This window comes from Epinephelus lanceolatus, chromosome 24, assembly GCF_041903045.1.
Source record: "Epinephelus lanceolatus isolate andai-2023 chromosome 24, ASM4190304v1, whole genome shotgun sequence".
NCBI lineage: Eukaryota > Metazoa > Chordata > Actinopteri > Perciformes > Serranidae > Epinephelus > Epinephelus lanceolatus.
Window position 1 is genome coordinate 7,496,225 of NC_135757.1, and position 23,340 is coordinate 7,519,564.

The 23,340-nt window shown below is 42.9% G+C and overlaps 2 protein-coding genes across 2 annotated transcripts; one reads left to right on the forward strand and one right to left on the reverse strand.

Annotated features, from left to right (window-relative positions):
• Positions 1-2,177: 2,177 nt before the first annotated feature.
• arl6ip6 (ADP-ribosylation factor-like 6 interacting protein 6) lies at positions 2,178-5,015 on the reverse strand. The gene is made up of 4 exons (XM_033616181.2): positions 4,657-5,015; positions 3,097-3,150; positions 2,746-2,878; positions 2,178-2,661 (listed from the first exon to the last, which is right to left on the reverse strand). Exons 1-4 carry the CDS (start codon positions 4,871-4,873, stop codon positions 2,568-2,570), a joined length of 498 nt encoding a protein of 165 aa, XP_033472072.1. The 5' UTR covers positions 4,874-5,015; the 3' UTR covers positions 2,178-2,567.
• A 467-nt stretch (positions 5,016-5,482) lies between these two features.
• arhgap1 (Rho GTPase activating protein 1) lies at positions 5,483-20,017 on the forward strand. The gene is made up of 13 exons (XM_033615713.2): positions 5,483-5,613; positions 11,818-12,058; positions 12,847-12,945; positions 13,058-13,145; positions 13,821-13,952; positions 15,462-15,548; positions 16,337-16,435; positions 16,591-16,698; positions 16,809-16,885; positions 16,997-17,074; positions 17,327-17,455; positions 18,714-18,817; positions 18,902-20,017. Exons 2-13 carry the CDS (start codon positions 11,935-11,937, stop codon positions 19,067-19,069), a joined length of 1,293 nt encoding a protein of 430 aa, XP_033471604.1. The 5' UTR covers positions 5,483-5,613; positions 11,818-11,934; the 3' UTR covers positions 19,070-20,017.
• Positions 20,018-23,340: the final 3,323 nt, after the last annotated feature.

Here is a 23,340-nt window from a genome sequence, read left to right on the forward strand (position 1 = left end):
TGGATTTGTTTTGACTGACTTAAGACTTAGCTTGGACTTGTCTCTGTTGATTTACGCATGACTAATACTTTTCAAACAAAGAGTTTTAATTATCGTTAATAAATGTCATGTCATGTGATCCGTACGCACAAATTGTACGACTAAAGACTGTATTAAAACTCGACAGAACCTCACAGATCTTTTTAGATATTTATGCACCGCAGGCATTTTGCTGTTTGAGACCATACTTCGGTCAGAGGATGGCCGCCTGTCTTACCTCTCCCCTGTATATTGTGTCTTTATGTCTGTTCATTCCAGATTTCCGTTAAATTCTTTGTACTGTTTTTTAGAACTGATCGTACATGAAAAAATGTGTGTGATTTGTTATTTTTCTAGAAGGTGTATTGTGATGGTGATGTGAATATAATGTATGGGTGTGTATTTTCACTGTTCCTTTTTTATTTTCTAATCATGCTGTATCTTTAAATAAACAAAAAAAACATCTATTGTTAAATGTTTTCTTTTTTCAGTAACAGGTCATGATTATGACTTTCATGATTGCCTTTTAATTGAATTTACACTAAACTGTTACACTCTTATTCTTCCTATCTGTGTCTTTTATGCACTTTAATATCTCTTAGATGTATTTTTCAGACCTCATTACGTAAAGCACTTTGAGTTTTCTCTGTATGAATGTGCTGCCCTGCCTAGTCTTGAAACTTGTCCCAGCTAGCCTAAGACTAGTCTTGGATTTGTCTCCATTACTACAGCTGATTTGAGACTTGACTTTGACATATCTCTTAAGTGTCTTGACTGACTCGAGGCCTAACTTGAACTTTAAAATGTCTCTGTTAACTCGAACCTTGGCTTGGACTTGTCTTGACTGAAATGAGAACTGTCTTGAAATGTTTCTCAGCTGACTTGAGACCCAACCTGCATTTGTCTCTTTTAACCTGAAATTTGACTTGGACTCGTCTTGATTGATTAAAGATTTGTCTTGAAACTCATCTTTGCTGAATTAAGACAAGACTTGGACTTGTCTCTCTTAACTTGATACTTAAATTTATCTTGACAGACTCAAGACTTAACCTGAACTTGTTACAACTGATTGAGAAATAACTTTGACATGTCTCTGACTTGTCTTGACTGACTTGAGACTTGACCTAAACTTCTCTCAGTGAACTCGATACTTGACTCAAGACGTGACTTGGACTTGTCTCGACTGATTCGAGACCTATCGTGAAACTTTTCTCTGTTGACTTGAGACTTCACTTCGACTTGCCTCGACTGACTCAAGCCATGACTTGGGCTTGTCTTACCTGACTTGTGACTTGGATTTGTTTTGACTGACATAATGGTTAGGAAGAAATATTTTCTCTGCTTCTCTGTCCTCTAATAATCCCTCAGATTGGTCTTGTGACCGCTTGCAGTGCTCCCCTGAGGCTGGGAACCACTAATCTAACAATGACTCCACGCAGATAAAACCGAAAAAGTTTCATTATACTTATGTTTTAAAATTTTACCAATAATGAAACTCTCAAAAAAGTATATCTGTCTGCACTGTGGCCTGATAAAAAGTTTGGTCCTAAATCACATCAAACATAGACTCTCAATACACTCTCTCAAACGTATTAAATCAATAATAAACTAAGGAAAGTGGTGTAAAGTTAAGCTCCTTGGTGAGTCTGCTGCAGTTAAAGAATAGTGCCATCAACTGGCTGCAAGAGTCAACTACCCGACTGTGCTCTGGTAAAGGTTTGCCTGACTGTTTTGAACTGTGTTTATAGTCTCTGTGTTAATCTAGTCCAGGTTTGACCAGTCTAGATATTTGGTCTTGGTCTGGTCCAAAGGGGCTTGGATTAAGAGAAAAAAACTTTAGTGTTTTAAAGAGTGTCAAGGTTACTACTAGGATGCCTCGTCAATCGGATCAACTCTCTAGGAGGAGTTTGTTGAGGTACCACCCCTGGAAATGGCCAAACATTTTCAAAATGACACATTTAAGTCAAAATGGCCAACTTCCTGTTGGGTTTAGAATATGGCTCCAAGAGGCCTTTTTGCACATCTCGGCACGTTACATATGTCTACCAAATTTCATACTTGTAGGTTTAACGGACTACGACAATCCTGGCCAAAATAACTCAACAAACTATTCGTGAAACGTATACGTGCTGGAATAACTTCACGTTACATTATGTTGAGAAACAAATATCTTTATTGCATCACAGACAGGACACATCTTTCTCAGTGAACATAACTTTAAGTGGAAAACAAACAATGCTATCTCTTGAGAACTGTGTGTATGCCTGGTCTGACGTCTGTGTGAGATGCGCACATTCTCACCGCACATTCGTCCTTTATGAATACCAGTGTTCTTAAAGGAAAAGGCACACGTATCTTATATACATCTGGCCCCAGAAACTTTTAGGAGACATCTGAATCATACACAACCACAGCCCTTTTTAAACTAGCTGTTGATAGAAAACAAGTCCTACAAATACTTAATATCAAACCTTCCATGACAACCTTTTATTTGAATTTCATAGTGGAGAACGTCCCAGTAGCACTTCTACCGAGGGCGTATCTGGGTGTCAGGTAAGGCTCCAGATGACAGTGAGCATCCCCATGACGCCATTAAGGACAGCGACACCATAACCAATGTGGAGACGATGGCTGGATACACCTCTGGAGGAAAACACACATACACAGATGTTGAAGTCATCACCTGCTTTCTGTGAGGTTGAAGCACACTGTGACTCGGTGTGTTACCTGAGGTGGGCCAGAGTCAGAAGTGTTCCTGACGCCAGGCCGGGCTGGTATGAGTCCAGGTAGGTGAGAGTCCATGAGAAGGCACAGCAGATACACCCTGCTATTAGTGACAGCACCAGGATACTCCAGAAACCTACACACACACACACACACATTACTTATATTTTGGGGACGTTACATAGACTTGAATATGCAACCCTGCACTCATGGCACTGTTTGGGGTCCCCTTATTTTTCTACTTTATTGACTTTCAAGGAAGGGGAAAGGGGGTTGTTGGGATGATTTGCAGTTATCCCTCTATAGAAATGTAGCTTTGACAAATACAGATCTCATGCACATATTGATACTCACCCAACATCCTGTGTTCAGCCCCATCCTCTCCCGTCACTCTCTCTGCCCGCAGCTCTGAAACAGTCACAAGGAATCGGTATCACCACTGACAAGATTAGTTTGACAACATGATTTGCTCAACGTCCACTTATTATCTTCTGGATCTGTCAACCTCACCTCACAGTCTTCATGAGACATAGGGTGGGGAGGCTAAACTGGTACCGTACGAGTAAAGACTATTTTGCCGAACTTCTCTTTCCAATGTCAAAATGAACGTTCAGTCTCACGTTGCAGTCGAGGTACATTTTATGTCATTTTGGATCTGATTGGATTTGGAAATCCACGTTTTGCTGTCCAGAATCAGCTGATCCATCTTATTTTTGTGCCGGCTTTTCAAAGCAACATTGGATTGGATCACTCTGATCCAGATACAAACTTTTCAAGATTACCAAATCTGGAGAATCAGTGCTTTGAATGGGACCACATATCACAATGTAGGCTGCTGCTGGCTATGTAAAGAGCAGGTAGAATAGCCAGTGAGGGGTCACCTTTTATAGATCAAGTGATATATAAGTATTGACAGCTATTTTGGGGATTATTCTATGGGGACAAAATACTTTTTTTCCCTTATGAACAACCCGTTTTCAAGATTTGATCCAACCGATATCTGAAATCCAATCAGATTACTTCTGAAAGACTGGGCCTGATGTCTTCTTCCTGTTTTGTTCACTACGGCAGTGCTTTAGGCCTGAAAGTCACAAAAATGTGGTCAAACTGACTTGACGGAACACAGTGAACCTTTCAAATTAGATTTTACACAATATCTTACTATAATGACGAAAACTCTGTCTGTGTGTGTGTTCCATGTTTTTCTCCTCACTGACTTGGTCAATCCATGTGAAACTTGGCACAGTGGTAGAGGGTCATGGGAGGATGTGAATGAAGCAATATTACATCAATTGGCCAAAGGGGGGCGCTATAGCAACCCATTGAAATTGCAAACTTTGAATGGGCATATCTCATAGAGACATGAAACTTTGCACAGACACACACACAACCCATAACTTCCGCTTATATAGATTTTCCGCCATTTCGAATTTTTTTAAAAACAATTAAAATGGATCTCTTCCTAGGAAGTTTGAGCGATCTGCATGAAACTGGGTGAACATAATCTAGGGACCAATATCTAAAGTTCCCTCTTGGCAAAAGTTGGAAAACTTACTAAAACTGAGCTGGTGAGGATAACATTTCAATTTTATAGTATTAGAAGTAAAAAAAAATAAGATCTGTTGGTTGGCACTGTAAAGTTACGATTTGAAAGTGTCACTGCATTCTGAAGATTAAAACTATTTTGAAAGTTTAAAAACAATGTCAATATTTATATTACAGTTAATATTATTCGGAATCTTCAGTGGCAATAGCAATGAGAACATCCCTAGTGAAAACTGTGCCAACCGACCCCAGTCTCCCCTACTGTAGAGTATTGTACTTCATTCCATGAGCTGATATCTACATATTGATTACATACCATGATACAATGCTTCTATTGGCCGATCTCGCCATTTTGTGTGCTCACTTTACCTTTGAGTATCGGGTATATGAGGGCGCAGACACAGCCAACAGCAGCCACAGCTACCGCAGAGCCCAGCACTGACAGCACGACCACGGACCAGGATTTGGGGCCGGTCCGGTTGGTGCAGGTCGGTCCTGCTCTCCCAGCTGCTCCCTCGGGATGAGACTCTGCTTGATCCTGATCCTCTGACAGATCCGAGAGACCGAACCCCACATTCCTCTGCATTGTGACGCACTTTAAAGTACTAACTTTGCCTTACGTCAGATGGGATAACTTTAGTATAGATACACGTCTCTATAAGTCAGAACTTGTGCGTAAAAAAAAAAAATCTGCATGGTAGAAACTGACCGAGTTGGAGTTGCATCAGTGGAAGACTCACTGTGAATCACTTCCGCACACAATCTTGTCCCTCAGGCTGTGCCGTCAGTGTAGTTTTATTCTTTTTTCTCTCTCTGTAGTTAATGAGCGTGTCAAACAATTACTGCCATCAATTTCGAGGTCTGTAATTTTCAGTCCCAACGTGCCAGAACCAAAGGTTTCCCAGCAGAACAATGCACTGAAAACAAAATAATCAAAGTCATTCACCTCACTTGATTGGTGTATGTGGGTGCTTTTTTAATGTGTATTTATCTGGTATTATATGTGACGTAACACTGCCTCATGACTAATTATCTGCAGAATAACCAGCAGAAAAATCTTAATTTAGGTGGTGTTGTCCTTTAACTGTGACTGCAGCATGTCTCGCACAACTTAACAAGACCACCAGAGGGCGCATGCGCATTCCGGTGCTTTTATTGTGGCAGGTACAGTACAACTTAAACGGAAGTATCCACGTTTATTTTGAAAAGTGCACACCGGAAGAGGTGTTGACGCAGATTGTTGCTGTCAACAGCACTGATCAAGTCTAAAGCGACTTCAGACGCCACAAAGCCCCCCAGCTGATTTTGAGCAGCGTCACATTCACGGTATTTAAATATTTCACTATGCTGTGTCTTTGAATTTGTTTTATGAAACTCAAAATGGAGGCGGGAGCACAGAGGGCGCGTGAGCCTTCATGGCTGTGTGCCCACAGTCGTACTGTATCAGGGAGCTAACGTTAATTTGTAGTGGTAAATTGGTTTGTTATACTGCGGTGAAACGCGGTAGCTAAGCGTGAATTCACTTTTTATCTTTATGAATTAACCTCCACACAGCACAGATATATTTTTGTATTAAATGTTTGAATATTAATATGTCGGCATACTGCGATATTAACATCGCTAATGCACTTTGCCTGTGTGTTTTAGCTTTTTAACATCCCCAAGCTAATGTTGCTAAGTTAGCCTGTGTAGCTTTTTAAAAATGAACGCCAATATTAGTTGAATGTTTTCCTCCAGCTGCCTCTGTTAGTGAGAGTAAAGGAAGTCAGCTACCTGACTGCTCACTTGTTGCTTTTATCAGCAGACATATCAATAGCTAACGTTACACAGTTAGCTCCAGCTGTACTGTACGGGGAGAGGGATGCGCCAAACTTAAATATCTACATTATGAAGTGTCCTTGCTTTCTTGTCTTTTGCACATTCAGTCAAACATAATTCATCACATTTAATTAATCAGACGGTGCCAGTTGAAATATGTGCATACATCCTCGACACCTCAATGCTTTATTTTCTTATCAATTATTATAATAATTTTATTGGTGGAGTTAGTTTTAAGTTGGATACTCAGACAACACTCAGGACCCAGCAGTGTCTTCTCTTCTTCCTTGGGAGTGTTCTGTACTTATCAGAGGAGGGGAGGTCAGGGGTTACCCTCCCTGGGGCTGCAAATATTTTCCCTCAGCTCCCTGATAACAGGAGTAAAATACAAGCCCCTCCATCCACAGTAGATACAAGATGTAGTTGGTTGATGATCAAAAGCTGCTTGAAAATGAAATATTGGAGTCCTCTAGTAGGATGACAGTCTCAGAGTCTGTTTATATCTATGTAGAGTCTGTGCTGTGGCCTACACAAATGGCCCAAACCATTGTGAGCATTTACACAGTAGATGTGTTAAGAGAAGTGGATCCACTATAGGAGGCGGGATCCTGTTTATTCCTATGAAAGTTGATGTGCAAGAAGCCAAAAAAATTCTCTTTCCATCGGCACTACCTCCACGTCGTTGGGCTGCATTAGAAGGTGCGCTCAAAAACCTTGCACACTGATTCTGATGCATTCTATTATTGTATTTGTCACCGAAATTTGCCATACATGACAAAATGAAAAGCCACCCTCTCCACTGGAGTTACCTTACTGGCTGTCATCACTCCATCCCTGTCTGGCGTTTGGCGCTGCAGCTGCATGAAGGGGGGGCACTGTCCTCCAGCCCCCTCTTCATCACCATCCACCTGAATACTACTATCTGACCTGCACCCCGTTCCTCTGTCTTGTCGTGGTTGTGTCCTGCCGCCATATTGTCTTCACTGATTCTTGGTCGGAAATCTCTCTATAGGCTTCTGGTGGATGCGAAACCTGTACCGAAAATTTTAATGGCGGACAAAAGTCTCAGACTCAGTGTGCAAACATAGTTGACACAAGGTGAGGTCGTTTTTATTTAAGATGTGAGACAATTAGTGTGCAAAGGCCTTGACTTGAATGGGGATAAAACAATTTAATCATGTGGCTCTGCCAGACTTTCCAAATGTTATCGGACCAACAGTGAAGCAAGTCATTTTGCAGGGAAAACCAGCTTAATTGCGGTCAGTTTCCCAACTCTATGTTAGACTCAGTAGCCACTGAGCAATAAAACAGAGCTGTTGAACAGACTGTGACTTCCTTTGGAATAAAAAAACTTGTGTTGAAGCTTTTGTGGTTCCACACATCTGTCAGTGTGCTTTCATTTGTGTGTGCAAAGGGTGTGAGGCTACATTTTCCACTGGTGCCATCAGAGTCACAATGAAATGTTTACATAAATGCAGACATCAAAATTGTGACCAGAAACACATCATAACGGGGAGACAGTGGCGACCTTGAGGTCAGAGAAAAGAGCTTATGAGCACGGCCCTCGGCTGTTAACCCCGTATAGCTCTAGTGGAGGTGTTCATTGGCCAACAGCTCAGACTGTGGTTGCACAGGGCAGCATCCAGATGTGACGGGGAAAAGAGAACTGCTTTTTATTTACCCTGGTTAAACAAAGGATTAAAAATAAATCCCTAACCCTTCCCTTTATGTAAATCTATGTCAACACCAGCCTGCATACAAACTGCTGGAACTACAGAATATTTCAAACTTTCAAAATGAAAACCAATAAAATCCCAGGTCTTTTTTGTATTTGAAAATGAAGATGAAAAATGATAAGGCCTTGCAGCGGTCTATCAGCCTGGAAATTGACACAATTAAAAACATTTATGACATTAAATTATTTGATTGGTCCTGCTCTCAGGGTTGTAGACAGGATCTATAAATACTGTCATCAGTTTAGCTCCTCAGGTTAAGTACTGTCTTATAAAGAAATTGATGGAACAGACAAGATGTAGGAACATTTTTGTTTTGTTCAGCTAACTAATTGTATTCTCTGTAAATGTTATACATATTTTAAAAGCACTTCAAAAGATTTTTTGGGGGAAATAATTAATTTATTTATGAATTGGCCTAAAAGTAGTCAACATTTGGAGTCTTAAATACTTTGTCCTAAAAAACAACCACTAAATCTTACATTTTTTTTAATGTAGAATGTAGCCTAACCCACAAATGAGGTTGGCAGGTCAGGTGCAAGTGATAAGTCCTCATTTTTTAACTAATAGAAATATGTTGATCTAAAAGAGGATTTATAGTTGTGTGCAGACCGCACGTCGCCTACGCCCTTGTGAGCATTTATACGTGTGCAGTGGTGTGTCTGTGTCACTCTGCAGTTACACCTCCAAAACACTAGTTGGCAGCAGACACACATTTAACACACATTAAACATGGCTTAATAGAGACAATTTCAAACACAAGTACACAAATCAGCTTCACTATAACTCGCAGCATTCACAGACAAACACTTGTCTTTATCTGGACACATTTTACCCACAAATACAACATGCTAACATTATTAGCACAAGCCTATGGCGTTTTACATTGTATAAATTAGCCTAGCAGCTAGCAGACTTTTCCTCTTCTCATATAAAACCAGGGACAACAGCAACATATAACAAAGGTAATGGCACACAATTTGGCTCCATTACAGCTCGCAAGGTTCACTGACAAAACAACTGTCTCATACCAAACACGTTTTCCAAACAAATACAACATGCTAATGTTATTAGCACACCCTTATGGCATTTTACATTGTATAAATTAGCCTAGCGACGAGCATAGATTTCCTCTGCTCATATGTAACCAGGATAAATCACACACAAGACTTAAAATGCTATTTCAGTGGAGGCTTTACTGTCTTCACAATTTATTGTTTCTTATCTGTGAAATTAAAGTAAATACAAGCTTTGTTTCCACTGAGGGAAATGGTTTCAGCTCACAGAAATAGACAGGAGGTCTGCGTCCTTGCGACATGTAGTTACATTTCTTGGAAGATGCACAACAAGCTACGGCATCAATTCAACGCAGAAGTATAAATTCCCTATAAGAGTCCACTGACAACAACCCCTATAGGTGCAGTAATGTATTTTTCCCACATTATTCTGTTTTTTTGTATTCATGGATGTAGCTAGAATGTATTTATCGCAGTATTACTGAAGAGATGACTGGAACTTGGCACATTGTGTTTCATGGACTTAGATATCTAGCTATGTGGGAGGATGATGTCCCCATTCTTAATCTCATCTACAAAGCTGTGATTGGTCAACTGTTTCTCCAACTGGGGCAAAAAAGTGCACAACAGCATTTGCCTATTGTGATGATTGATTCATTAAACCCTCAGGACATAACCAGAAACAGAACCAGGTTTATTGCCCAGCAGGTTTTCACAGAAATGGAATTTGCTTTGGAGCTTTGGTTCATGACATCAACACATTGCGAGAAAATTAAATTAACAATAAAAGCAAACATTGCAAAAACCAACAGACATGAATACAGAATGGAAAAAAATATAATAAAAATATGAAACAGTTTCTCTCCATTGCTGAAATGCTTCGCCAATATTGCCATGTTTTTTGTTCTGTACTCTCTTCCACCTTCCTTTAATGTTGGCAACAGCTGCCTACACTGCAAAGCAACCCTCTCTGCAGGATTCTCCGCCATTGAGTCACGCTTTCATGGAAAAGACGTGCACGCACATCTGCATTTCTAGAGCAGCAAATGGGAGCACCCTCTCTCTGAACTGACCTGCGATCGGCCTCTGTGTCCCGTCGCAGGCGAAATTTTCTAAAGCCTGAAAACAGAGCCAAGAGGAGGTGCAGAGGTCTAGTTTTCTCTCAGACCACTTAAATTACAATATACTCAAAGTATGCTCAGTATGCTCAAATTTTAACCGCCTACCCCGGCTCTGACCTGGTCTCTGTGGTGTTTTTGTCACATGAATATATTACATTCTGTATCTTACATTAGCTTTAACCCAAAGATAGCTCTGCAGTTACAGTATATATATATATATATATGTGTGTGTGTGTGTGTGTGTGAGAGTGAAAGCTGCTGCATGTGACGTTACAGAGGCAACATGGTTTTACAGCATTATCATAAGAGACACAATGAAAGGAGGCAGTGCAATGATCATCTCTGTAGTATCTGGAACATTAATCCAGAGGTTTTTGTCTGCAGTATCGTTCTCCTGCCTCCTTTTTTCTTCCTGGGAATCACATCCCCACCCCCTGCTTTCCTCTGATGCTTTCTCTGCTGTGCTGTGATAAGGAGGAGGGATGAAGGAAACAGGGTGCTGCTGCTGCTGGATCCCTCCACTCGTGTACACACAGTGTCTGGTGTGTGTTTGCAGGGGTTGTATTGCAACAGGATGTTTAAACATTGACACCTGCAGACAGGTGTTGTGGCGAGACGGGGCTGGGCGGAGCACAGTGTGCTGCGCTCCTGTCTGACTGATGAGCTGAGTGCGTGCTTTGTTGTCTGCAGGGATTGTGAGTGTTGATCTGGAGATGTGTGGTAGTAGGATACCAGATAAGAATCCACTTGTTTTAATTTCCAAGACCGCAGCAGTATGCTGACTGACTGGCTCAGCAGCTGGTGATAGTGACATGAGGGGTGGCCCTCAGGGCACGCCACTAGGCCCGTGGGTGGTCTGCTCCCAGATTTCAAACTAGTAAACCGTGCAGTTGCTGAATCTGTCTTCATTTTACGATAGCAGTTAGTGTAGAAGTTTTTCAGGAGCTTCTAGAGGTGCAGATGTATATTATGCGGACCTGCCATTTAGCATTTAACCCACGTAGGAGCCTTCAAATGTGTCAGCTGTCCTGTCACAAACTGCAGTTGTTGCTTTTTCACTGTGGTAAGAAAAAACCAATACTGTCACAGCCCTAGTGCCGGTTCTGGTTTCAGTTTCAAATATTAACCGCAGTGTTCAACCATGTCCACAGATGATGTCATAGTCAGGCGGTGTGTCCTTGGCCTTCTGCTGTGACCTATACAGGCTGACCTGCTGTGGGAGCACCACAGGGTTATGTTCAGGAACACTCAACATAAGAAAACTAACATGTTAGTGTTCACATCAGTCGAAATCCCCGTCCCTTTGTCTTCTCGACAGCTTCTTGGTCACTGAGAAACAGGCCAACTGTGTCCTAATGGTTGTTTTGCGCTATCTCTGTGTGTGTGTGTGTGTGTGGTCAGTAGCAATAGGCTGACTGTGTCTGTTGGTTAGTAACGATATTTATTTAAAGCAACATGCTGTCAGCCAGCATAACATCACACAGTAGAGAGAGAACAGAGGCTGTGTGTGTGTGTGTGTGTGTGTGTGTGTGTGTGTGCGCGTGTGTGTGTGAGAGAGAGAGAGAGAGAGAGAGAGAAAGGGTAAATAAGTGGGGGTTGGGAGATAAGAGGAAGTGTGAGTATAGAAAACGGGGAGAGCGTTAATATGTGAGAGGAGGAAGAGGGATGCAGTCATTCAGATGTTTCCAGCAATACAATATCCAGCTCAGTATAGCTGATGTACTGCAGTATATAAATGTGTGAAAGTGACACATATGCTGATGATGATCTGTCAGTAATCCCAGCAGTACTTGGACAAATTGTCAAAACCCAGCTGACCTGAGGTGTCTCTGTCTCTTGCAGGACTCTGGCCACCACTCTGCGGAAGTCCCAGCTTCGTGTGTGTGTGTGTGGCACAGTCGGGACATCACCGTGCAGTGTGCGAGTGGGTGCGTGTAGCGCCGTTCTGCAGTGTGCGTGATGTCGTCAGAGCTGCTGGTAGATTTGGGCGAAGACCCCGCGACCGCACAGTTGGGACAGCTGAAGCTGACCACGATAGAGGACCAGCAGTGGCCCGCCGATGAGTCGACTCTCAGCAAGTCAGGTGAGCATCACAGATGTGTATATCGACCCTTACCCTTACCTGACCTGCGTTAAAAGCCTTACCTTAACCCTTAACCCAGCCCATAGTTCACAACCCAGCTCAGTGCCAAGGTCTGAAACTTCTGAATGCATCATAGAAGTTCAAGACAACACACACACTCACATATGCAGGACCAAACGAAACATGCTGATGTGATTCACACTAATTTGGTGAAACAAAAAATGTGAAAGAGGATGTCCTCTGCCACACACTCCTTGCGTAATCGCCAAACAGGAACACACTTTGCTAATCGCTAAACACCAAATACTATGCGACCAAATATTCACATGTCCCTGTTAAAGACATAAAGACTTCATTCCCAAAATCCAAACCTTCTTTTTATAGTGTTCAGCAGGTGTTAAATAGAGGTCAGACATTAATGGCTGTAGAACAATGACATCATCTGAGTTTGGTGCAGCACAAGCCTGACTTCCACTTTGCGCTTGTGTCTGAATCTAAGCTCAATTTACAGTACAGCGTGAAGGAAGTGCACAACCGAAACAGGAAGAGGAGAGCTCTTTGTGTTCCCTGATAGCTATCATTCATTTCTGTTTTTGAACGCATGAATACATTTTTGTTCAGTCAATAACGACTTTACCTGATGACATACAACTGAAGTAGAACTCCAAAAGAACAAATAAAGAATCAGTTGAACTGTGACCTCACACAGCTGTAAGAGATAAGATACACCTTTATTGATCCCACAATTGAGAAATTCCAGTATGTGTGTGTCTGTGTGTGCGCTACAGAGACAGATCTCTCCCAGCGCTTTGATGCCGGCTCCCCCCACCTGCCCTGGGACCATCCTTTCTACGACATCGCCAGGCATCAGATCATTGAAGTGGCAGGTCAGCCCTTTAATCTCACACCTCTGTTTCCTTTATTCACTCCCGTCTCCACCTCCACACTTTCAGTCGAGGGGTTTTGAATATAGGTAATGTTGAATCTGTGTGTCTGCAGGTGATGATAACTTCGGCAGGAAGGTGATAGTGTTCAATGCGTGCAGGATGCCGCCACAGCACCAGCTGGACCACCACAAGCTGCTGATGTAAGAGCGACTGTACATCTAACTTCACTATGTTTTGTCCTCAGCAGTTGCCATCACAACATTTGATTGCAGCCAATTAGTGTAGCTAGACACACACACACACACACAGGCAAAGGCCTCGTCCACACAGAAAGCGTGTGAGCAGCTGGAGGCGATCTCCGTTTCCCTGTGCCCAACAAACTATTTGCTGACAGCCTTGCACCCTCAACCAGAGCTACAGCAGGTACCCTCTGCCTCAACATTTTAGGAACTAGACACTGATTACTGTGAAAATAAAAAGGTAGCTTAGGTTGAAGGTTTCTTCAGAGAGTGCCTTCCCCACCTCTGATCGCACCTTTTTGTTCTACAAAGCCGTTTCTGCATCTAACAGCTGTCTGACTTCAGGGAGTGACAGGACATTTGAGTAGAGGAAGAGGTCATCTGCAGAAAGGTCAGTGGTTTGGATTAAACCGTCGATATTCTGCTTAGTCTACATATTAACTGCTGGCTCGCCAGGACGCGTCCTTATGACTCAGTATGAAACAACAGGACTCGTTTCTCAGAAATCTTTTAAGGGAACCGCCTCTGTGAACATCTTGTGGCCTGACAGCTTTGTTAACATGCTGAAACACAGTTGTCCAGCTGAGAAACACACTCATCTACTTAACTGGCAATGACTTTGTTTTATTCTTGCAGGTATCTCAAAGGAACGCTGGATCAGTATGTCGAAAGTGACTACACTCTGATCTATTTCCATCACGGGCTGACCAGTGAAAACAAACCGTCACTCAGCTGGCTACGAGACGCTTACAGAGAGTTTGACAGAAAGTAAGCTTGGTGACATCACTCACATCTTAGCAGCCATGTTTTTGGCGTTAAAAACAATTTGGGGGGCTGGCTGGTGTTCCTGTTGTACATGCAACTATACGGGAAACACCAGACCATCATATCAGAAGTGACTAGTCATGCCTAAATCCTTCACTTTGATCTGTTTAAAATAAACGCTTTGGGGCGACCTCTGGCTCACCTGGTGGGGTGTGCGCCCCATGTGGGCTGGGTCCTTTGCAGCAGCCTGGGTTTATCTCTGATCCGTAGCCCTTTGCTGCGTGTCTTTCCCCCTCTCTGTCTCTCCCTCCAACATTTCCTGTCTCTTCTCAGCTATCATATCATCAAAGGCAAATGATTGCACAAAAATACCCTTTAAAAATAAATAATTAAACCAAAGAAAATAATAATTAAATTATCATCAATAAAAAAATGATCTTTGAGTTACTGACATATTCTGAGATAACGCAAGTTATGTTTTAGCTTTCTAAAATAGCTGCTATCATTCTATGTTTTTGCTGTGTGAGTGGTACATATGTGTGGACGTAGAAAAAAGCCCACGACAAAGCAGCAAAATCAACCTGTCAGTGATTCAACTCTTAAGCCCAGTTCAGACCAAATATTTGAGACGAGACGAGTTGAAACAGGCAGCTACTTGCACTGCACCATTCTGCAACGTTCTGAAAACCTGCAGGTTCACACCTATGCAGCTAGATGAGATGGTGTATCATCGCTATGCATCACTTCGCTGCATAGTGATGATACACCATCACTATGAGATGGTGTATCATCATTTTGCTGCATAGTGATGGTGTATCATCACTATGCAGCAAGATGAGATGATGTATCAACGCTATGCAACTAGATGAGATGGTGTGTCATCTCTATGCAGCAAGATGAGATGGTGTATCAACGCTATGCAACTAGATGAGATGGTGTATCATCTCTTTGCAACAACTCTCTGCATTTCTGTTCTGATTTGCAGCTTTTCAGGATTTAATGTGGCTGAATATAATTTGTAGCTTCTTAAAATATGAATGAGGAGAGTGATAGTGAGATACTGGCTACAGCTGCATTTGTAGGAGTAATGAAACGGTAAAAACAGAAACAAAACGAGCATCAGACGGACTGTATAATAAATACACACTATAATATAAATAATACATAGTAAGCAGACCCACCGTCTGACACCAGAAACACCGGGGGGACGGACACAAGAGGTCTCGGCAGGATGAACACGTCATCTTCACTACAATGTGATTGGCTGCAGAAACAGGTGATGTGCTTTACGATCTGAGGCCAGCTTCCTGTGATTTGACCGGCTTCAGTTGAGCTCAGACGGGCCAGTTCACAGCGCTGCAACTGTCTTCTGCAACACTCTAGAACGGTTTTGTCGCGAATCGTTGGTCTGAACTTGACTTTAAGTACAAGTGAGCAAATCTGCCTGCCTGAGTGAAATGAGGCAATCTGTTAAGCACATTTCGTCACACTATCATCTGTCTGTGTTTCCAGGTATAAGAAGAACATCAAGGCTCTGTATATTGTCCATCCCACCATGTTCATCAAGACCCTGCTGATCCTCTTCAAACCAATCATCAGGTTCTTTTTTATTACATGTCAACTTACCTTTACAGATGGAAATTAACACTGACAGAAACAGAGAAAATGGATCTGTCTAACGTCAGGATAGTAAAGATAAATGCCTAATTTCTGGCCTATTAATGATGCATAAAAGATGATGCATCAGCTGCTTTTAATTATAAAAAGTATCATATAGATACTGGTAATTTTGGCCCTTATTTATTGATACTGAATCACCACCAGATTTAATGATATTGCTCAGCCCTTCTTCAAGCCCCTTATCTTTCAACATAGCATAGTATAGTAGTGTTACTCTGTGGTAACTCTGATCCATTCTCACCAGTTATCATAGTGAGCAACAGTTACACTGATAAGAAAAACAACATAATCTGAAAATAACACTCAGATCAGTTGGTCACTGTTTCCAAGAATGAGTGCAGTTGTGTCAGTATATTTGTTATCATGGTTTCCAAGAAATGTGTACCATCTGTCTTAGAAGAGTGCCTTTCACTCTCATGGATTTGAGGCAACTTTATTAAACTAAACGGTAAAGTCAGTCAGACATGGCTCTGGTTACATCTAGTGGCTGCTTTTGAAAAGTATAAAACTGATGCAGGATATGTGAGTGTAAAAAAAGTTGGGGTGCATCCATCTAAAAGTGTTAAATGTGATATTGTAACCTCCACTGACATGATAGTTTCATTACTGAGAGAAAAACACACTTGGCTCTATCATCATAATTTTCACAAATGACAAGAAGACTGAAGTGAGATCATTTGATGCTGATCTTGTCCGTCTCTTTGCAGTTTTAAGTTTGGCAGGAAGATCAACTATGTGAGCTATCTGAGTGAGCTGGAGGATGTGGTGAAGTGTGAGCAGCTGCTCATTCCTGCCCGCGTCAAAGAGTAAGAGCTGATGTCACACTCCACTGTCCGTTCCACTAATCTACAAATCTTGTTGTAATGCATTTGCAGAGATGATTTAAACCTACACATATTTACTCTTTACAACTTTAGGTTTTAAAATCCTCAGTAGCTTATAATCTGTGTCTGTGTGTCAGGTACGACAACAAGTTGAGAGCGTCTCTGAAACCGAGCGCCCAGCCTCCCATGTCTCCTCCTCACAGCCCTCCCCTCCCCAACCAGGTGTTTGGAGTGCCGCTTGCAATGTAAGTCTGCTCATCTCTCTGTTAGGGTCTGCCTTGGCAAATTGCACTCGCACTATTTGCTCTAAATGTGTGTGTGTGTGTGTGTGTGTGTGTGTGTGTGTGTGTGTCAGACTCAGACAGAGGAGTTCAGAAGATGATCTAGTTCCTGTGGTGATGAGAGACACCATTGGCTTCCTCTCAGAGCAAGGTAACTCTTTTCTCGGGATGGTAGACACACAAACGAAATGCTTTAATGAACTGTGACTGTTCTGTCAGTAAGAACTGCATTGTTTTTAACGTGTGTGTGTGTGTGTGTCAGGTTTGGAGATTGAAGGGATCTTCAGACGGTCTGCCAATGTGACTCTGGTAAAGGACGTCCAGGTCAGATACAACTCAGGTAGGATCATCAGGCCTGCTAACGTGCTCTGTTGCTTTGTCCCTTAATAGACAATTTTCTGAGTCCACTAGATGGCGCTCTTAGTTTACAGAAAAAAGGTTAATGAATGGCAGTTCGGTGTGCTTTTGTTGCACAGAGAGCGCCATCTAGTGGGCTCAGACAATAAAGAGACTGGTTTACAAGGCTTTTATCTACATGGGCAAATATTTTCTTGTTTCCATAAAAGCACTTCTCTGTTTGTGTGATTTGTAGGTATGACAGTGGATTTCAGAGAGATAGAAGACGTCCACTTGGCTGCTGTGATTCTGAAGACGTTCCTGAGGGAGTTACCTGAGCCTCTGCTCACCTACCAGCTCTACAACGACATCGTCAACTTCACCTGTGGGTTCAAACTGTCACTACTCATCAGAATTCCTAATATCTCATCATTCTTGATAGGAGAATTAGATGGGAACAACCACTAAGGCACTTATTATCAGTACACCATCCATCCTTTGAATGCTCAAGGTCTCCAGTTTGTGGTTGTAAAGTTTCATGAGGCTGTGATTATCCTAGAGGTCACTATAGGTCAGTGTATACAGTGATGTCTGTTTCAAAGAAATAGTCTCACTACAATAAAATGGCTACCATGGGGGTTAACATCATCACACGTGAATACAATATAGTCTCCGCTTTCTAGTCACACTACACCGAAATACTCAAGTTTAAGAGTCGATTGATTTGCAGGATGACGCATTTAAGCGCGCATGCCACATGTCTACACTGAAAACAATGAATTTGAGGGCGCAAAAAACACAGCATGTGTACGGTACGGTTGGTACTCAGGGATTCCTTAGGTCTTCTAGTTTCATATGATACCAGTATCTTCACTAGCTTTAAAACTCAGCGCGCTACAGCCTCTAATGTCAGCTAAGGACACCGGTGACCAGAGGGGAGTGGAAGAGGCTTAACATTTAACTGATGCCCCAAAAAGAGAGAGGGAAAAATGAAAAAAGACTCCAGATCAGGTCCAAAAGCTGTGCCGCCTGTCCTCAAGCGGGTAGCGGTGACGTCTCGACAACCCTGCTTTTTCCCCCTCAAATAGACCGTGTGTGTTGTAAGACTCTCCTCACCTCTGTCTGCAGGGAGAAAGGCGTTTTTAAAAGTCTCTGTGTGTTCAGCTCTCAGTATGTTGTAGCTTCTAACTGAATCTCTGTGGTTTGGAGTTTAGTTTCTCTCCTGCGTCCTGTTTTTACTTCAGATATCTCCTTTATTTTACTGTTTCATGTTCGCGATCAGCTGTATTAGAAGTTGTGTGAAGTCGCTGCTCGAAAACTCAACATTTGCTGGTGGTGCTGGGCTGACAGGCCAAACCAAACCAAACCAAACCAGCCCATGACTGCCGAAAAGGGGTAGTGTCTGAACAGGGTGCAAGTCTGACTACACCAGTCAACACAGCTGAACAGTTAAGTCTTTGTGAAGTTCAGACACTGGTGCCGTAGAGAGACACTGTGCGCTCCCGTCACCACAGAGCTCATGCTGTCTTCCAACACGCAGATGGTGGGAAGAGAAGAAACAGGAGGTTGTGTTGTGTATCACTTACATACATGAAAACACTTGAAATCTGATTACTGACATCTTTGTGTCTGGTGTGTTGCAGCTGTATCCAGTGACAGCCAGGTGGAGCAGATGAAGACGCTGCTGGAGTCGCTGCCAGAGGAAAACTATGCATCACTCCGATACCTCATCACATTCCTGGCACAGGTACAGCTGATAGACCGCCCACGAATCACCTTCCTGAACCTTTATATCATCAGATGACCGTAACCTGTCCGTGTGTGTGTTTAGGTATCAGCCAACAGCGAAGTGAACAAGATGACCAACAGCAACCTGGCTGTGGTGTTTGGTCCTAACCTGCTCTGGGGGCGGGACGCCGCCATGTCACTCAGCGCCATCGGGCCAATCAACAACTTCACCAGAACCCTGCTGGACCAGCAGCATCTGGTCTTCACCTAAACCCCGCCCCCTCTACCCTGCAGTCTCTCTTCCAGTCAGAAACACCCTTTCCCATTTAAACACTATACACTCTCAAAAGATCCCGTGGACCAATCACATTTGAGTTAGTCTCCCACCAGTCCCTTAAACAGTATTGTTAAGTCAAACGGTATCGACGTCTGCTAGCTGGTCCGCATTTCCATTACCATGTGATTTCAGGCATGTGGGTGGAACACAGCAGCCAAATAACCCTCAGTAAACAACTTATAGCACAAAATTCAGCATCCATTCACACTGGGACACATTGGTCGGACTGTGGAGAGCAAAGCTGAGAGGTTTAACCTCAGTGTGGCGAAGTCTGTTCGGCAAGTCACGGATTTTTGCTAGATTACTAGATGATATGAGGTAAAAGATCCACTCCCCGAGTTTTTGTTATTCTAGTCGCTTTGGTGAAGCTCCAGAAACACTCCTACATTCCCCATAATGCAGCTTGACAGAGTCTTTCACCTGACCCTGCCTGCACGGTAAACCCAGTCTTGCTGTCTGTATCTTTCAGGACGTAAAGGTAATTTATCGATTATGTTGATCCCAGTGTGAATGCATGCACAACCTCGGCTGCGGTACAGTCCCATAGAACATTTCTGACTCTTCCACCACCCCTTTACACCCAACACACCCTCGAGAACTTCCAGTCCTAAGTGCATGTGTTAATAGTATTTAAGTGTCTCAGGCCGACCTGAACACACTCTGGTTCTCATCTCTGTAGGGAGATTAATAGCTGTTGGACTTAGACGTCCCCAGTCTGTCCCTGTATACCTGTGCTGTGCTGTGTCCAGTCTGTCTCTCTGCTGTTTTCTATGTAGTGCCAAAAAAATACAAAACTGGCCTCCAGCTTTCACAGAAAGAGCAGGGTGATAACACATTTAGGATAATAACTACAGATAATGAAGCGGTGCAGTTAGCAAAAGTCCCCTCTAGTCCCCAAACTTAAAGAGAGAACAGATGAAGAGAATGGAGGTGGGAGTTTCCATCTCCATGAAAGTCTCAGGTTTAACGGTGAACTTGGTACCAAACGTTGTGGACAATCTTTGAAATGCTGTAGTTATAGTAGAAACAGAGCTGTGTGATTCTACCAGTAGAAACAGCTGTGCATGTATGAAACGAGTGCTGGACCTGGTCTGATCCGACCGAGGACCCGCTGCTCTGTAATATACTCTGTAGTATCCTGATAGTGATCTGACTGATATCTATGATTCTTTATGGCTCTCTCCTTACTATATTTGACTTTTACATTGTATTCATAATATTCTTTTGGAATTTCTACTCTATTTTTCCGCGCAACGATAGAATTATCTTAACTCCATTGTCGTTATCTCAACATGTCTCATTGTAGTTCATCAGAGAAGCAGTTTTTTAACGGTGTACAGTGAGGTCTAGTGTTCAGTAGCACAAAAACACAACTAAGAATTATAATCAGATACACAAACAGTTCAGCGTGTGCAGGGCTTTTATTTAGCCAGTCCCAGTGTCCCCATACCAGCGAGGTACTCTTTCCCCGAATGTGCCGTTTCATCGTCGTCTCCGGTTCAGTGGCTTCAGAATTGTATCTCTGCTTTATGCAGATGATGTGGTTCTGTTGGTATCATCTCGCCGTGGCCTCCAGCATGTACTGGGGCGTTCTTGAGCATGAAGCAGTCAAGATGAGAGTTAGAACCTCCAAATCTGAGGCCAGGGTTCTCTGCCAGAAAACGGTGGATTGCCCTCACCTTGTTGGGGGAGAGTGACTGCCCCAAGCGTGGGAGTTCAAGTATCTCGCGTTCTTGTTCACGATTGAGGGTAGAATGGAGCGTGAGATGGATCGGCAGTTTGGCGCGGGATCTGCAGTGATGCATGCGATGTGCCGGAGCGTCGTGGTGAAGAGGGAGCCTAGTCAAAAGGCAAAGCTTTTGATTTACTGGTCCATCTACGTCGCAACCCTCACCTATGGTCATGAGCTCTGGATAGTGACCGAAAGAATGTGATCGCGGATACAAGCGGCTGAAATGAGTTCCTCTAAAGGGTGTCTGGGCTCAGCCTTAGAGATAGGGTAAGGAGCTCGGGCATCCAGTGGGAGCTCGGACTAGAGCAGCTGCTTCCGTCGAAAGGGGTCAGTTGAGGTGGTTCTGGCATCTGATCAGGATCCTCCTGGGTGCCTCCTGTTGGAGGTGTTCCAGGCATGCCCCACTGGTAGGAGGCCCCAGGGCAGACCCAGAATATGCTGGAGGGATTACATATCTCATCTGGCCTGGGAACGCCTCGGGATCCCCCAGGTGGAGCTGGAAAGCTTTGCTGGGGAGAGGGACGTCTGGGGTGCTTTGCTTGGCCTGCTGCTCCTGCGACCAGGCTTCGGATAAGCAGATGTGGCCCTAATCCATGTACATCACAAAAGTCTTCACATCCCTGCTGACTGAGACGGTATACATTTAGCCAACTGAAATTCTAGTGTTGTTATGGATACTGTTCATTACAGGAAGTGCTTTCATTGTACATGTTACCCGGCTTCCCGTCTTCAGGATTTCTGCGTATTGAAGTTTAAAGCATTTTGAAACCGTTACCCAAAGGTGCCACACGTTCAGTGTTGCCTTGTGCAGCTTTAGTACTTTATACTGGTTGTTGGACAGTGGTATAAGTTATTGTTGCAGTCTTTGTGTTGGGTAGTTATTGTCATTCATTCCGACCAGCACCTTTAGCAAGATCGCCTCAATGTGCACTCTGTATCATTCAGTTTGTGTCTCAGTGCCCTATCAGAGAAGGTTGGACACTGGCCAAGCACATTGTACTTTCTGCAGTTGTATTATTTATCTGTAGTCCTGGTTGTGTAACTGGTTATTGGTCAGTCCAAACTGCCCAACAGCAGCGGCTTTATAGAGGAGAGGACTCAGAGTACAGAGGGAATATTTTTAAAGTACCTGACCAAGCCTGGCCCAGGTTCTCTTTTTGTTGACGGATTTCCTTGTTGTTTTAAGTTTTATTTGATGTATTTTTTTTACAGTTTCTTTTTCACAACCTCACTAAAACCAGTCTGAACTGCTTGTTTCTCTGGTTTAAACAAACACCAGGGTAAGACTACTCCCTATAGTTGACTTTTATTTTTAGTTGACGCTGTCCCACTGGAGTGTTGTCCAAGTTGAGTATGATTGTTTCTCTGTCATTGGTGCAGGGTCCTCTGGTCTGGTCTTTTTTAAATAGCCACACAGGTTTCAGTGGATTATCTTGCCGCTACACTACAGGGGCTACTTGTGAGCAGTCATTTGAAGGGATACTTTGGCAGTTGTTGACCAGATCTGTGTCAGTGTGGTGTGGGGAGTAGGCTTCGCCTTGTGCCAGAAGTTCCAGGAACTTCCCACAAAACATGTAATTTTGCTTAACTGGTGATGCTTCTTGCATCGTCCAGGGGAGTGTGGCTGGTGGACGGGCTGCTGCTCAACTGCACATACGCCCCACAACACTGTGACATAGACCTTGTTGAAAACTGGCAAAGTATCCCTTTATTAACGCTCATAGATTATCCTAAAAAAACAGTGATGATGACGCTACATTAGAGCTGTGCAGTCATCGAAAGCCCCTTTCACACATGCTGTTTATCCTTGAAATGTTCAGGAACATTTCTTGCATGAGGTCATGTGCTATTTCCCACCTCAAGACTAGTAACATTTAAGCTTAAAAATTCAGATACGTCCGTTTTGTGAATCAGAGCATTAACATTGCCGGGGCAAGCACTTACATCAATCCGACGAAAGACGCTTTCATGTAGAGCAAGTGAGCCAGTCACTTTGCTTTTGTGGGTGATTTGATAATCAACAACCAAAAATAAATACATCAAATACCTTAAAAGCACACTGGCGTAGGTTAGAGGCATCTTAGAGTTTAAGTTCGGCTAAATGCGAAAAATAGATTTGGCTTCAGAGGCTAGCACTTTCCCGCATTTTCCAACATGTTGGACTGTTTTCATTTATTGTTCACTCATTTTCTTTCTCATTTATTATGACATAAAGGCCAAATAGTATTTCAGTACTTATCACTGTACTCTGTGGTGCGTCTTCAAGCTTTATTGTCTTCATTCAGTTCCCAAAGCCTTAATTTAACGAACCTTTTCTCATGTTCTGCCATCTATCTCCAAATTTATCTCCCGTTAAGCTCTGCGTCTATGTAAAATGAATAAAAAAGATATCCGCTTGTCTATTGTTGACTCGTGCATGCTGTGATGAAGGTCTGATAGACTTTAAAAGGTGGGGAAATCTTTTCTATCAGTC

Bases quoted from the DNA above. Each gene is read 5' to 3' on its own strand.
- arl6ip6 (XM_033616181.2), bottom strand. From the start codon at position 4,873: ATGCAGAGGAATGTGGGGTTCGGTCTCTCGGATCTGTCAGAGGATCAG. The intron at 3,151-4,656 runs GTAAAGTGAGCA...TGACTGTTTCAG, and splicing joins CATATACCCGATACTCAAAG to AGCTGCGGGCAGAGAGAGTG. The intron at 2,662-2,745 runs GTAACACACCGA...GTTTTCCTCCAG, and splicing joins CTGACTCTGGCCCACCTCAG to AGGTGTATCCAGCCATCGTC.
- arhgap1 (XM_033615713.2), top strand. From the start codon at position 11,935: ATGTCGTCAGAGCTGCTGGTAGATTTGGGCGAAGACCCCGCGACCGCA. The intron at 16,699-16,808 runs GTAAGTCTGCTC...TGTGTGTGTCAG, and splicing joins TTTGGAGTGCCGCTTGCAAT to ACTCAGACAGAGGAGTTCAG. The intron at 16,886-16,996 runs GTAACTCTTTTC...TGTGTGTGTCAG, and splicing joins TGGCTTCCTCTCAGAGCAAG to GTTTGGAGATTGAAGGGATC.